This window comes from Myotis daubentonii, chromosome 8 (assembly GCF_963259705.1).
Source record: "Myotis daubentonii chromosome 8, mMyoDau2.1, whole genome shotgun sequence".
Taxonomy (NCBI): Eukaryota; Metazoa; Chordata; class Mammalia; order Chiroptera; family Vespertilionidae; genus Myotis; species Myotis daubentonii.
Window position 1 is genome coordinate 57,094,167 of NC_081847.1, and position 16,605 is coordinate 57,110,771.

Consider the following 16,605-nt stretch of genomic DNA (forward strand, 5'->3'; position numbering starts at 1 on the left):
CTTTTTTTGTAAATATTTCTATGTATATTTCATCATCCTGTTTTAATGATAACCCTGAAAGAGGACAGGATTGATATGACTATCCTTTTGTCCTTTTAATATTTTCAAGAAAGGAATTAAAACAGAGAATAACTGTTAGTACGATGCAAGGAAAAATTTTAGTTGGGGAAATAAAACATGTTACGTTAGGGTAAAAGTGGAATATACATTGGTATAAGTTGGAAATTTTACTTTGAAGTGTGAACTTTAGTGATTTATATATGCTATGTCATTTTATAAAAATGATTTCTCTTATCAGATGGAGTTACCATGTGGATTGACAAACCTGGGTAACACTTGTTACATGAATGCTACAGTTCAATGTATTCGTTCTGTGCCTGAACTCAAAGATGCTCTTAAAAGGTAAGACAAAAGAGAAATGTTTTAAGTCTTCTTTAGGTAACAGAGTTTCACATTTGTGTAGTGTTGTGTGTGTTGTGTGTGTGTGTGTATGTGTGTGTGTGTGTATTTAGCATCTATATTGAGATATAATTCATTTATCAGATAATTCATTTAAAGTGTTCAATTAAATTGTCTTTATTATATTCACAAGGTTGTGCAACAGTCACTACTTCTAATTTCAGAATATTCCCCACCGACCCCACCCTAAAGAAACCTCGTACTCATTAGCAATCACTTCTTACACCCTTCCCACCTGCAACTCTAGGCAATCATTTATCTCCTTTTTGTCTTATAGATTTGTCTTTCTGGACATTTTATATATAAGTGGGATCATATAATATGTGGTCTTTTTGTATCTGCCTTCTTTTACTTATATTATTTTCTAGATCATTCATGTTATGTATTAGCACTTCATTCTTTTGTATAGCTGAATAATATTCAATTGAATGGCTATACCACATATGTTTATCCATTCATCAGTTGTGGACATTTGTATTGTTTCCACTTTAAAAATATTTTTTATTTATTTCAGAGAGGAAGGGAGAGGGAGAGAGAGATAGAAACATCAGTGATGAGAGAGAATCATTGACCAGCTGCTTCCTGCACACCCCTTACTGGGCATTGAGCCCGAAACCTAGGCATATCCCCTTGACGAGGAATTGAACCATGACCTCCTGGTTCATAGGTCAATGCTCAACCACTGAGCCATGCTGGCCGGGCTGTTTCCACTTTTTTTTTTTAGCTATTATGAATAATGCAGTTGTAAACATGCAGTCACAAGTTGTACAGGTGAGTTGTTTTCATTTCTCTTGGGTATGAGTGTATTGCTTGTTCACATAGTAACTCTATGTTAAACAAACATTTTGAGGAACTGCCAGACGGTTTTCCAAAGTGGCTTCACCCTTTTACTACCTCGCCAGCAATGTAAGAGAGTTCCAATTTCTCCACCTCCATGCCAATCTTGTTACTGTATGTTTTTGATTATAGGCATCCTGAGGGTGAAATGATATATCGTGGTGCTTCTCATTTGCATTTACCTAATGAGTTGTAACATTTTTTCAAGTGCTTATTGGCCATTTGTACATCTTCTCTGGAGAAATGTTTGATCAAATTATTTGCCAATGTTTTAATGGTTTGTCTTTATGTATTCTGTGTACAAATACTTTTTCAAATAGATAAATTGCAGATTTTTTTTTTCATTTGGTGATTTTTTTTTTACTCTCGATGTTGCTTATAGCATAAAAGTTTTGATTTTTTCTTTTTAAAAATAAGTTTATTGGGTTAACATTGGTCAAACGTTTTAAATTTTGATGTAGTTCAGTATTTTTTCTTTTGTTGCTTGCTTGTGTTTTTTTTTTGTGTGTGTGTGGTGTCATGTAAGAAACCATTGCTAATCCTAGGTCACAAAGATTTATTCCTGTTGTTTTTATTAAGAGTTACATAGTTTTAGCTCTTACATTTAGGTTTGTGATCCATGTTTACTTAACTTTTATGTGTGATGAGAGGTAGGTGTCCCATCCCATTCCTTTGCATGTGAATATCCAGTTCCTGTAGTACTATTTGTTGAAAAAACTAATCTTTCCCCGTTGAATTTTCCTAGCATCTTTGTTGAAAATCAATTGATCATAATGGGTGTAATAAATAAGATTTAATTCTCGACATTCAGTTCTAGTCTAGAAATAAATTCATTGATTTGTATGACTGTGCCAGTGAATTATGGTTTTAAAAAGAAATGAAATTTTGTTTTATATCACTATACATAAGAAAAAAGTAAACAATTATGCATGTTTTGAGAACCTGTGAAATAATCTATATATGAGGGTCTCTTTTTTTTAATGAATCTAAATGTTCAAAATATGACTCTGTCCAGGTTGCACAGTTGGTTATAGTGTAGTCCTGTATACCTAAAGTTGTGGGTTCCATCCCCAGTTGGGTATGTTACAGGAGACAGCCGATTGATGGTTCTCTCTCACATCGATTCATTCTCTCTCTCTCTCTCTCTCTCTCTCTCTCTCTCTCTCCCCCTCCCCTTCCTTTTTCTCTCTCTCTCTCCTCTCTAAAAAAATCAATAAAAAATATATTCTCACATGAGGATTAAATATATATATGTATCTTAATTCTGACAATTTATTACAACTGTCTTGATATATACATTGTAGTTCTTAATGTATGATACAATTCTAAACTGCAATTTGGGTTCCTAGCTTCATGAATGTTAATTTTTTTATTTCCTTAGTGGCTTGTGAAATGCTTTCATAGAACTGAGCATTAGAGAGGAGAAAGTAGGGATACACAGAAACGTGAGAGTAACTGAAGGTTTTCTATATTTCTCTGAAGTGAATACTTGTCACATATTTATATGAAGTTGCCTAGAGTGCAACTGATGTATTATCAGTGAACAACACACATTACCTGTCTTTAGGCACTTACAATCAAATTGAGAATGATGATCAAGTAAACAGGTACTATTTCAGAACTGTTTTGATGGGAAATGTTACTTATTTTTTTTCAGAGGCCTAGTTATTTCTCCACTGTTTTAGAACTCCCACATTACAATTTACATCAAGCAACCAGATTTTCTTGGCCCTTACTGCCTCTTCAATCAATCCAGTCTTTTTTTCTTGAATGTACTTTCTTTCTACTCACTCCCTTTTCCCATCAGAACAGAAATAACAGTTATTTCTCCACACATTTTTACATATGTGTAAGAATGATATTTTCTTGATAGAATTTACTCATAAAATTGGCTGGATCGAACCTTCTCTTCTTCATATTCAATGTATACTTTTTGTGTCTTTTATTTTTTTATTATTTATTTATTATTTTTTAAAAAATATATTTTATTGATTTTTTTTACAGAGAGGAAGGGAGAGGGATAGAGAGTTAGAAACATCGATGAGAGAAAAGCACCGATCAGCTGCCTCCTGCACACCCCCTACTGGGGATGTGTCCGCAACCAGGGTACATGCCCTTGACGGGAATCGAACCTGGGACCCTTGAGTCCGCAGGCCGATGCTCTATCCACTGAGCCAGACCCGTTAGGGCTCTTTTTATGTCTTTTAGAGTCAGTTTTGGTAATTTATGTTTTACTACGAATTTGTCCTTATGTCTTTAAACTATTTTAGCATAAGGGTGTTTCCCCCCCCATTTTTATTTAAGTCAAACCTCGCTTCTTGAAGTCTCCCACCTCAAATAATTCTGTTTTCGATCAAGTTGTTTAATGAAAAAGTCTTGGTAGTCAAACAAAATTTCGGTTCTCTACCCGACAACCCCTTCATGCTAATAACCTGTATGATCAGTAACCAGACTCTTGGGTGACAAAGGAGAGAGTGGGAAGTATGAATCACTTTACCGCTAAACCTCGAATTGTTAACATCTCAGAAAATTGTGCTGTGAATATTTTTGTGCTTTGTGGTTTTGGGGTCTGGAATGGATTTTTCTAATGGGAAAAAATGATTCGGTTTTTGAACAAATCAATTCTTGAACAGCCTTCCAAAACAAATTAAGTTTGAGAACTGAGGTTCCATTTTATTTGTTAAGTATTTTCCTTTCCTCCCTTGTTTATCTTGTCAGAGGCTAACGTAGTCTGTTTTTCACAGAACCAGCTATTAGATTTATTCACTCAATTATTTCAATTGTCTGATTCATCCTACTTTTGTTTGTATTAATTTCTTCTACTTTTTTAGGCTTGTTTTACTTTATTTATTTATTTAACTTATTTTGCTTGTTTTACTGTTTTCTAACTTCTTAAGTTGCATGCCTGGGTCACTTATTTATATCTATAACTACAGGCCCGGTGCACGGGGGGGGGGGGGGGTAGGGGTAGGGGGGCACGGGGGGTATCCCTCAGCCCGGCCTGCACCCTCTCCATTCTGGTACCCCTTGGGGGATCTCTCACAATCCGGGACCGCTGGCTCCTATGCTCTCCTGCCTGCCTGCCTGGTCACCCTTAACCATCTCTGCCTGCCTGCCTGATTGCCCCTAACTGCTCCCCTACTGTCCTGATCTCCCCTAACCACCTCTGTCTCGCCCCGCACCTGGGACCCAGGATTCCCTCCTCTGGCCGGTTTCAGGCACCTGGGACCCGGGCTTCCCTCCCTCTGCCCAGCTGCAGGAACCCAGGACCCAGGCCAGCTTTGCCCGGGCCGGCTACAGCTGCAGGGGACTGTGGGCAGGTGGCTTCGCCCAGGCTGCAGCCCCAGGCACCCGGGACCGCAGGGCAGGCAGCTTGTCCCTTTCCTGGGCGGCAGCTGTTGGTGCCTGGGACTATGGGACGTGCGGCTTGTCCCTCTCCCAGGCCGTAGCCTGGCTGGTCTCCATCCTCTCTCGTGAGCTCAGTTGTGCCTGGCTGGTCCCCGTTCCTCTCTTCCCAGTGTTGAGTGTCTGAGCAATTCCGGCACGAGGGCGTGATGACCATTTGCATATTAGCTCTTTATTATATAGGATAGGATAATAAAAGCATAATATGCTAATTAGACCAGATGTCCTTCCAGACGACCTTCTGGATGAAGCTGGGGCTTCGAGAGTAGCCCGATCCCGGGTGCCTGCCTGTGGCTGGAGGGAGCCCGTGTCCCGGGTGCCACAGGGAAGCTGGTGCTGGCAGCTGGGGGAAGGAAGGCCTACTCTTGCATGAATTTCGTGCATCGGGCCTCTATTGAACATATAAATAATTAGAAAATGCCGTTTAGATATTTTTTAAAAATAATACTATAAAATCTCATAATTTTGGCCCAAAGCTTATTTTTAATTATTGAATTATAATATCCAGAAAAGTATACAAATGAATTATCCCAGAATGAACACATCCATATAACCAATACAGATAAACAGAACCCTGTTAGCACTCCCTAAACCCCCTGACCTATCCCTTCCCAATCACTACTCCAGCCTTCTTTCTAAAGTTGTTAATATTAACCTGACTTATTTGACTATTTTGAACTGTTTATGAACAAAAACATATACTAGTATATTGTGTTTATTTGAGTCTAGCTCATTATGTTTGGTTTATCCATGGTGTGTATTTGTAGTTGTAGTTCATTCATGTTTGTGCTATATAATATACCATTTATGTATATGTTACCAAATAGTTATTCAGTCTTCTTCTGTTCATGAATGTTTAGGTTGATCTGAGGTATGATTGCTTGTTCTGAATATTTCACAGATAGAAAAGTAAAGACAACCTCTTTTTGTAGGTGATAAAGTATAATAGACATTAAGCTAACTTAATTAAATTTAAAATTTTTATATCATAATTTAATTTCTATTTATTGACTTGACAAAGACTCTTGGTTCTTTTGTCTGTAAAACTCAGTAATCCTATCTTTTAAACCCTTTAGTATTTTTGTCAGTTCCTCTCTATTTTCTAACAGTTTTTCTTTTTAAAGTTCATTATTAATGTTATTTGGCTTATTAGATAGTTTTATCTTAAGTAGGAACTATGTTTTCCTGTAATAGTGAGAGTTTTTAGGGGATAGTATTAAATTAATGTGTGATATTTCTATTCTCTGTTTCCAACAGATCTAAATAAATGAAATAAAGAAAAAACTAAACTATTCAATTGAATATAATTTAACGATATTTTCTGTGACCTTTCTATTTACATAAGCATAGAGTTTTTGTTGTAGATTCTATTTCAATTTAAAAAAATCTAGTGAAAGGCATGCATTTTAAATGTTCAGTGTGATCAGTTTTGATAAATGCAAATTCTCTATAACCTATCCTATCTAATAAAAGAGAAAAATGGTAATTGGCGTACGACGATACCCTTTTCATTGGCTAATCAGGGCTATATGCAAATTAACTGCCAACTAAGATTGGCAGTTAACTGCCAACAAGATGGCGGTTCATTTGCATATGTAGGCACAATGCAGGGAGGCGAAAGGGAAAGCAGGAAGAAGCCCCCTGCCACTGACAGTGATCAGAAACCCAGGGGGGAGCTAAGAGGTGGGGGGCAGGGCAAAGGCGGCCCCAGGGCCGCCTTTGCCCTGCCCCCCAGCCATGATCGGAGAATCAGGTCCCTTTTCCGCCCTGGCCAGTGATAGCAGGAAGTAGGGGTGGAGCCAGCGATGGGAGCTGGACACGGTCGAAGCTGGCAGTCCCGGAAGCTAGGGGTCCCTTGCCTGGGCCTAAAGCGGAGCCCATGATTGCGGGGCCGCTGCAGCTGTGGGTCCCCGCTGCCCGAACCGGACGCCTAGGCCAGAGGTGTTAGGCCTGGGCAGGGGCGGAGCCTGCAACCACGGGGAGCTGGGGGGTCCCCTGCCCAGGCCTGACACCTCTGCCGGAGGCCTCAGGCCTGGTCAAGGGGCCGATCCGGTGATTGGTGATTGGAGGGTGATGAGGGTCAACTCCTCTGGCCGAGGCATCAGGCCTGGGCGGGGGCTGAGCCGGGGATTGTGGGGATATGATGGTCCCCTTGCCCAGGCCTAAAGCCTGGGTCAGAGGCGTCAGGCTTGGGCGGGGGGTGGAGCAAGCGATCAGAGGGAGATGGGGGTCCCCTGCCCAGGCATGATTCCTGGGCCAGAGGCCTCAGGCCTGGGCGGGGGCCAGAGCCAGTGATCAGGGGGAGATGGGGGTCCCCTGTCCAAGCCTGACACCTCTGGCGGAGGCGTCAGGCCTGGGCAAGGGGCCGATCAGGCGATCGGAGGGTGATGGGGGTCTATGCCTCTGGCGGAGGCGTCAGGCCTGGGCAAGGGGCCGATCCTGCGATTGGAGGGTGATGGGGGTCAACGCCTGAGGGCTCCCAGTATGTGAGAGGGGGCAGGCTGGGCTGAGGGACACTCCACCCCCCCCCCACACACACACCCAGTGCACGAATTTCGTGCACCGGGCCCCTAGTTTTACAATGAAATTATAGAACATTTTCACCATCCTATAAAGTTTTCTTATGCCTTTTCCATTCTGTCCTCATCCCCTTCCACCATCGTGCATTCTGAACCTTAAATGCACAGAATGTACTTTTTTTTTTTTGCTTTTGTTTTGTTTTGACTTAGTTCACTCGAGCATAGTTTCTGAGAGTCATCCATATTATTGATTGTGTCAGTAGTTCTGGTTGCTCCACATTCTTGCCAGTCTTGGGTGATATCACTCTTTTTCATTTTAGTAGATATATATTAAGTAAGCATAGTTTTGATCATAGTGAATATGCAATCTCTCTCCTACCCGTAATGTTTGAATATTATCTGAATGATAATTTCTGATCTTTTGTCATAAAAGATATTGTATTAGTAAATACTGTGGTTTGAATATTTCCTTTGGAAAGCCAGTTTTTTGTACTACTATAAGGTAACAATTTAGAGCTGAAAATGCATTTAGAAATCATTTAATAGAAACCCCTCATTTTATAGGTGAGCAAACTGACTTGAAATTTAAGTGACTTAGTTTTGAATATAGGTAAATTGATTTTGATTTAATGATTTTGATCTAATGTCTTTTTTCATTATTTTGAAGTTTTATTTTTTTCATAATAGACAGTTAATTTATACTTTTTGTTTTACACTGTTTTCAGAAAATGTTTGGTATAGATGAGCTAGACAAGGGGAAAGAATTTAAAGTGACTTTATTCACTTAAATTCCCTTTTTTTTAGTACTCCTTTTTTGCTTATATAAGGCTTAAAGGAACAAGACCAGAGAGATGGAAAATAGAAAGGTGGGAGCAACTCTGAGAAACTTGCAGTTGAGTGTGTCATAATAAGTCCTTTTAACTGGTTTCTTCCCATTTGAGTTTGAGAATGAATTGAATCCTAATTATTTAATTCTGCCTTAATGTCCCTAGGTATGCTGGTGCCTTGAGAGCTTCAGGGGAAATGGCTTCAGCACAATATATTACTGCAGGTCAGTATCTTAAAAATATATATTTTTCAAGAGAGAGTATAATCTTCAGTAAATGTTATTTTTACTCACAGTTTGTTTAGTGCCTTTCAATTTACAAAATGTGTTTTCTAAAGCATTACCTCATTAAAATTAGTCTATTTACTGTAAACATCTGGGGACTTATTTTATCATCCAAATTATAAACCAGTGATATGAGAATTTTTTGGAAACCAATCTTTGGATTAAATTATAATTTTGGCTTTAGGTTTATTAGTATAATATAGCTTTAGGGATATCCAGGGAGAGGTTTTATTATAGTTGATGTGATCATTATAAAAGAGAATCCTGGTGGGTATTAGTGTAAGGAAGTGTGGTGTATGAGGAATGAGGAGACATGGAAATTCTTAAATGATAGAAATAATTTATTTCTTCCTTACATGAGGCCATGTATCCCCCTGTCTCATTTTGGGACAACTTGACAAAATGAGTACCCTCTTTTTTTTTTTTTTTTTTTTTAATTGATTTTAGAGAGAGGAAGGGAGAGGGAGAGCGAGAGAGAGAGAAATATCTATGTGTTAGAGAAACATCAATAGGCTGCCTCCTACACGCCCCGCCCCCTAACTGGGGAACCAACCCACAACTCAGATATGTGCCCTGACCAGGAATTTAACGGGTGACGGTGACCTTTTGGTGCATGGGACAGTACTCATCCAACAGAGTTACATCAGGCAAGGCAAAATGGATACCCTCTTAAATCATTGGGCTAGGTTCAGTGATCGTGAACCTTTTGAGCCCGGTGTGTCAGCATTTTGAAAAACCCTAACTTAACTCTGGTGCTGTGTCACATATAGAAATTTTTTGATATTTGCAACCATAATAAAACAAAGACTTATATTTTTTATATTTATTTTATATATTTAAATGCCATTTAACCAAGAAAAATCAACCAAAAAAATGAGTTCGCGTGTCAGAGGTTCGCCATCACTGGGCTAGGATAATAGGGGTTTTATAGGCATACTTTTTTTTTTGTAACCACTTTATTGAGATATTCATATACTATACACTTCACCCATTTAAAGTGTACAGTTCATTGCTTTTTAGTATATTTACAGAGTTGTGCAACCAACACCAAAATCAATTTTAGAACATTTTCATCACTCCAAAAGAAACTCTAGCTTTTAGTAGTCACCCAGTTTTCCATTCACCACTCCCAGCCCTATGCAGCCACTAATTAGCTACAGTCTCTGTAGGTTTATTCTGGACTTTTAATATAAATGGAATTACACAATATATGCTCTTTTTTGACTGCTTTCACTTAGAATGATTTCAAGGTTCATCCACATTATAGCATGTATCAGTACTTCATTCCTTTTTATTGCTGAATAAGGTTCCATTGATTGGATATACCATATTTTATTTATCCTTTCATCTTTGAATGACATTTGGATGGTTTCTACTTTTTGACTTTTACAAAAATTGTGGAACATTTTGTGTATAAGTTTTTGTGTGGACATAGGTTGTCATTTTGGGTAAATCTCTAGGAGTGTAATTACTGGGTTATATGGTAACTATACTTAACCTTTTGAGGAACTGCCAGACTTTTCCAAAGCCACAGCATCATTTTACATTCCTTTCAGCATGTATGAAGGTTCCAGTTTCTCTGCATTCTTGATATTGCTTGCTATCATCATTCTTCATAATGCTTGATATTTTTTTGTCTTGATTATAGCCATTCTAGGTGTGTGAAGTAGTATCTCATTATGGTCAACCCTTAATTTTTAATACTATTAACAGTAAGTTCTTTTGGGTCATTTGGAGTTAGATTTCCTCTAACCTCTTTCCTAAAAGTAGATTTGTTTTTTGAAATGAAGTTTGTAATGAGAAAATATGATCACCTTTATCTAGTTCATTTGATGGCTTATGTACCTGGTATCTAATAGTAACTCAGAATTTCAGCAACTTTGTCCATTATCATATACTAGAGGCCCAGTGCACGATTAAAATCACGTGAGGAGGCGTCCGGCGGGCCACGAGGGGAGTCAGGCCCTACGGTCACCATGGGCAGCCGGGACCCGCACCATACTTCCGCCCCAGGCTCGCCCCCCCACCTGTGTCCGTTCTGGGCCACTGGAGCCGCCACGCTGGTTCGGTCAGGGCCCCCGTCTCTGTTTCCGTCTCCACTCTTGGCCTCACCTGCGCATGCAACTCCTCCTGTCCCGTTGTGGCCTGTTACAGCGTCCAGGCCTAATTTGCATATTTCCTCTTTTTATATATATAGATAGGAGGCTTATAATATTGATGAGATGAAAAATACTGTTCTTTACTTTTTGCTTCTTGACTTTTTAAACTTTTTTATTTTGAACTAAATTTAAATTTACAGAAAAGTTGCAAGAATTCACCAATTTCTAATTTTTGTCCCATCTGGTTTATTATTGTCTATAATGCGTATTCTTTTTTTCTGAGCGTAAGTTGCACACATCATTGCACACATCATGTCTTTTATTCCTGAACTAGAGGCCCGGGGCACGAATTCGTTCATGGGTGGGGTCCCTCGGCCTGGCCAGTGATGAGGGCCCATTGGGGCTGTCTCACCCAGTCCTGATCGGGGCTGGCCAGCTGGTGGGGAGGGGCTGTGGGAGGTTGGCTGGCCATGGGAGGTTGGCTGTGGGCGTGCACTGACCACCAGGGGGCAGACACTTAACGCAGGAGCTGCCCCCTGGTGGTCAGTGCGTGTCATAGCTACCAGCCAGTTGTCTGGTCATTGGGTCATTTGGTCATAACTGTCGCTTAGGCATATATATATAACTGAAATACGGATTTCCAAACAATAAAGATATTCATAACTACAGGATGGTTTTTAAAATCTGGGAGTTTAGCACTGATATAATACTCTAAAATACAGACTTTATTTAACTTTTGCGAATTGACCCAGTATTGCCCATTGTAAAGTTGTTTTTCTTTTTTGCTTCAGGAGCCAGTTTAGAGTATACATTACATTTAGTTGTTATATCTCATTAGTCTCTTTTATTTATTTTTTTGGTTAAACCTCCTGAGGATATTTTTTTCATTGATTTTTAGAGAGAGTGGAAGGGAGGGGGAGAGACAGAGAGAAAGAAACGTAAATGTGAGAGACACATCGATTGCCTCCTGCATGCGCCATGGTGGGTGCCAGGGATCGAGCCTGCAACTGAGGTATATGCCCTTCACCAGAATCGAACCCACGACCCTTCAGTCTGCGGGCCAATGCTCTAACCACTGAGCCGAAGCGATAAGGGCTCATTAGTCGCTTTTAATGTATAGTTATTTTTGACCTTTTTTCAAACAAAGGAAATATTTTGAGATGATATATATTAAATAATTTCTTCATAGTACATATTAAATATTAAACCGTCGTTTTTTTAGTGTGTGCTTTAAAGTGTTATTAAAGTTTAGACTTTTTTATTTTAAAAATAGCTTAGTAGTGATGCTGTAATTTCAGCACTCCCTCCAAAAAATATATTTATTGATTTTAGAGAGGAATGGAGAGGAAGAGAGAGAGAAACATCAATGATTAGAGAGAATCATCGATCGGCTGCCTCCTGCATGCCCCTTATCAGAGATTGAGCCTGCAACCAGGGCATGTGCTGGGACTAAGAATGAAACTGTGACCTCTTGGTTCATAGGTCAATGCTCAAACACAGCCACAACGGCTGGAACCAAAAATACTTTTTAAGCATTATGTTTAATTGATTTATTCAGGAATATTTTATTGAGTGCTTGCTATGTGCTGAAATGTAGTATTTACTGGGTTTCAATTTCTATAACAATAATAGATAACATTCACATTTTTTTTTAATATATTTTATTGATTTTTTACAGAGAGGAAGGGAGAGGGATAGAGAGTTAGAAACATCGATGAGAGAGAAACATCGATCAGTTGCCTCCTGCACACCCCCTACTGGGGATGTGCTCACAACCAAGGTACATGCTCTTGACCAGAATCGAACCTGGGACCCTTCAGTCCTCAGGCTGATGCTCTACCCACTGAGCCAAACCGGTTAGGGCACATTCACATTTTAATTAACAAGTCAAGATAAGCTAGATTAGAGTTTTGCTGTACATGAAGTAAAGACAAAGTGATAGATAGGAACTCAGCAAAGGAAAAGTATTCTGACCTCCAGAAGCCAGGGCTGAGTCCATGATTATGGGATTCATGATGTTGAGAGGGGATAAACAGGAAAGATTTTGAAGAAGGCAAATTAGTTTGTTTTTTTAAGTTGTTCAGTACAGTCAGGAAGTATGTTGTTTAAAGAGCCAGATTTCAATATTCAGGATTTCAGTAGATGGGAACCAAGTAAAGGGAAGTGAGTCAGGAGTTAAGAACTGATGGCTTGATAACGGCATAGTGGCAGAACAGTAACATTATACCTGTTTGATCTCTAGACAGAAGTTATATGTATTTGTATTGAATTAATATATACCCTGCTTTGGGAAAACAGCAGCTGGCAAGGAGAGAGGGGCAGGGCTCAGAAGTTGTTTATAGCTAGTGACTGCAGTGTAAATTCTGGTGAGTTCATTAAGATTTGAAAACCAATCTTTTTCTTATTAGGAATCTAACAATTGCAAATGGAATAGATGTACATAAAAGTTATTAAGTTATTAGGCAGTTTCTTGTTTATAGCAATTGAAATTTAATTTACAATAGCATGTGTTAAATATGCCACTCTTACTAAGGTACTGTTGCTTTGTTTTTAAGCTCTTAGAGATTTGTTTGATTCCATGGATAAAACTTCTTCTAGTATTCCACCTATTATTCTACTGCAGTTTTTGCACATGGCTTTTCCACAGTTTGCAGAGAAGGGCGAACAAGGACAGTATCTTCAACAGGTAATCAAGTTAAGGTTCTTGGTTTTCATTTTATAAATGTAAATCTTGGGTTTCCTACATTTACACTTATTGAAATATATTTAGAAATACAAAAATAAGTCATCTATTTCTATTATGTCTTGCCTGGTGTGATGCAATATTCTGTTAACTGATCCTCTTGTCTTTTTTTGTTTCTTTGCAATGTTTCTCCATATAGTCCCCAGAGGCCTTTTAAAATGTAAATAAGGTTATGTTGGTTCCGTGTTCAGTGCTTCCTAGTGATTTTCTATCCTTAAGTAACCTAAATCCTAAATAATCTAGCTTCTGGCTACCTTTCTGAACTCATCAGATGCCACTGTCTTCCTTGCTTCTCTCCAGATACTGGCTTCCTTGCTATTTTTAAAAAAAGTATGTTTTTATTGATTACAGAGAGAATCATTGATTGGCTGCCTCTGCACGCCCCCTTACTGGGGATTGATTGAGCCCACAAACCAGACATATGCCCTGACCAGGAGTCCAACTGCGTGACTTCCTGGTTCATGGGTCGACGCCCAACCACTGACCACACCAACAGGGCTTCCTTGCTACTTTTTTTTTTTAAAATATATTTTATTGATTTTTTACAGAGAGGAAGGGAGAGAGATAGAGAGCTAGAAACATCGATGATAGAGAAACATCGATCGGCCGCCTCCTGCACATCTCCCACTGGGGATGTGCCCGCAACCCAGGTACATGCCCTTGACCGGAATCGAACCTGGGACCCTTCAGTCCGCAGGCCGACGCTCCATCCACTGAGCCAAACCGGTTTTGGCTCCTTGCTACTTTTTAAACCCTCCATGTACCCTTGTTCTACAGGGCCTTAGCTCTTGTTCCCTTTGGCTCTCAGTGCATGACTCCAATGTCAGGGCATCAGAGAGACTTTCTTTGACTGTCGTATTGAAATAGCATGCTTTCCTTGCATCAATCAGTTTTTGCTCCTGTATTACTCCCCCCCCCCCCAACATAACCCTTCTCTGAACTTGAATGCATGTTATATATTTTTTATCTGTGTTTCCCATTTGAACTTTATTTTATTTACTGCTATGTATTCCTAGTGTCTAGAGCAGGGGTGGGCAAACTTTTTGACTCGAGGGCCACAGTGGGTTCTTAAACTGGACCGGAGGGCCGGAACAAAAGCATGGATGGAGTGTTTGTGTGAACTAATATAAATTCAAAGTAAACATCATCCTATACTAATAAAAGAGAAAAATGGTAATTGGCGTACAACCGATACCTTTTTCATTGGCTAATCAGTGAGATATGCAAATTAACTGTCAGCCAAGATGGCGGCTGGCAGCCAGGCAGCTGAGAATAGGAGGCTTGGTTGCCCCAGCGATGGAGAAAGTCAAGGATCCCCGCAGCTGCGGGGCTCTGAGCTCCTGAAGCAACAACTCCAAAAGATACAATGTTTCAATTATAGAAGCTAAAAGATGGCGGTTAATTTGCATACTCAGGCTCCAAGCAGAGTGAAGCCGAACAGCCCTGAAGCAGCAGGGCAGAGAGGCCTCCCGCCCCGAGATCAGCGGAGGCCAGAGTCGGCCCAGCCCCGCAATCAGGGAGGCGAGAGTCGGCCCAGCCCCGCGATCAGCAGAGCCTAGAGGCCCCCCAGCCCCGGTTATCATCCGAGCCGAGAGGCCTCCCAGCCCCGCGATCAGCGGAGTCGGAGGCCCCGCGATCAGTGGATCCGAGAGGCCTCCCGGCCCCAGTGATCAGCGGAGTCGAGAGGCCTCCCAGCCCAGGTGATCAGCGGAGTCGAGAGGCCTCCCAGCCCAGGTGATCAGCGGAGTTGAGAGGCCTCCCAGCCCAGGTGATCAGCAGAGTCGAGAGGCCTCCCAGCCCAGGTGATCAGCAGAGCCGAGAGGCCTCCCGGCCCGCGATCAGCGGAGTCGGAGGCCCCGAGATCAGCGGAGCCAAGAGGCCTCCCAGCCCCGGTGATCAGTGGAGGCGAGAGGCCTCCCAGCCCAGGTGATCAGCGGAGTCCAGAGGCCTCCCAGCCCTGGTGATCAGCGGAGTCCGAGGCCCCGCGATCAGCGGAGTCGGAGGCCCCGCGATCAGCGGAGCCAAGAGGCCTCCCAGCCCCGGTGATCAGCGGAGCCGAGAGGCCTCCCAGCCCAGGTGATCAGCGGAGCTGAGAGGCCTCCCAGCCCCGGTGATCAGCGGAGCCGAGAGGCCTCCCAGCCCTGGTGATCAGCGGAGCCGAGAGGCCTCCCAAGCCCCGGTGATCAGCGGAGCCGAGAGGCCTCCCAGCCCAGGTGATCAGCAGAGTCAAGAGGCCTCCCAGCCCCAGTGATCAGCGGAGTCCAGAGGCCTCCCGGCTCCGGTGATCAGCCAAGAGGCCTCCCGGCCCGCTCCAGGCCGGTGATCAGCCGAGTAGGAGGCCCCACGATCAGCGGAGCTGAGAGGCCTCCCGGCCCGCGATCAGCGGAGTCGGAGGCCCCGCGATCAGCGGAGCCGAGAGGCCTCCCAGCCCCGGTGATCAGCAGAGCCGAGAGGCCTCCCGGCCGGCGATCAGCGGAGCCAAGTGGCCTCCCAGCCCAGGTGATCAGCGGAGCCGAGAGGCCTCCCAGCCCAGGTGATCAGCGGAGCTGAGAGGCCTCCCAGCCCTGGTGATAAGCGGAGCCGAGAGCCCTCCCAGCCCAGGTGATCAGCAGAGTCGAGAGGCATCCCAGCCCCAGTGATCAGCGGAGTCCAGAGGCCTCCCGGCTCCGGTGATCAGCCAAGAGGCCTCCCGGCCCGCTCCAGGCCGGTGATCAGCGGAGTAGGAGGCCCCACGATCAGCGGAGCTGAGAGGCCTCCCGGCCCGCGATCAGCGGAGTCGGAGGCCCCGCGATCAGCGGAGCCGAGAGGCCTCCCAGCCCCGGTGATCAGCAGAGCCGAGAGGCCTCCCGGCCGGCGATCAGCGGAGTCGGAGGCCCCATGATCAGCGGAGCCAAGTGGCCTCCCAGCCCAGGTGATCAGCGGAGCCGAGAGGCCTCCCAGCCCCGGTGATCAGTGGAGCCGAGAGCCCTCCCAGCCCAGGTGATCAGCAGAGTCGAGAGGCCTCCCAGCCCCAGTGATCAGCGGAGTCCAGAGGCCTCCCGGCTCCGGTGATCAGCCAAGAGGCCTCCCGGCCCGGTCCAGGCCAGTGATCAGCGGAGTAGGAGGCCCCGCGATCAGCGGAGCCGAGAGGCCTCCCAGCCAGGTTATCAGCAGCCGAGAGGCCTCCAGGCCAGGGATCAGGGGAGCCGAGAGGCGTCCTGGCCCTGGGATCAGCAGAGCAGCGAGGCCTCCCAGCACCGGGATCAGTGTGACAGGGTGCGGAGCCCCAACCCTCTGATCGGCCCTGCTCTGTGTGTGACAGGGTACAGAGCCCCAACCCCCCTGATGGGCCCTGCTCTGTGCATGACAGGAGTGGTGCTGCAACCTCCCTATGGACCCTGCCTTGAGTGTGACAGGGGGCGGTGCCCCAACCCCCCAATCGGCCCTACCCTG

At 43.2% G+C, this 16,605-nt stretch overlaps 1 protein-coding gene across 3 annotated transcripts in view; it reads left to right on the top strand.

Moving 5' to 3' along the window:
• USP14 (ubiquitin specific peptidase 14) overlaps positions 1-16,605 on the top strand; it is a 48,353-nt gene that overhangs the window by 13,410 nt on the left and 18,338 nt on the right. For all 3 annotated transcript variants that reach the window (XM_059706506.1, XM_059706507.1, XM_059706508.1), the window contains exons 5-7: positions 299-402; positions 8,213-8,271; positions 12,986-13,116. In XM_059706506.1, the coding sequence (XP_059562489.1) occupies positions 299-402; positions 8,213-8,271; positions 12,986-13,116 (294 nt within the window). The remainder of the gene's footprint in view (positions 1-298; positions 403-8,212; positions 8,272-12,985; positions 13,117-16,605) is intronic.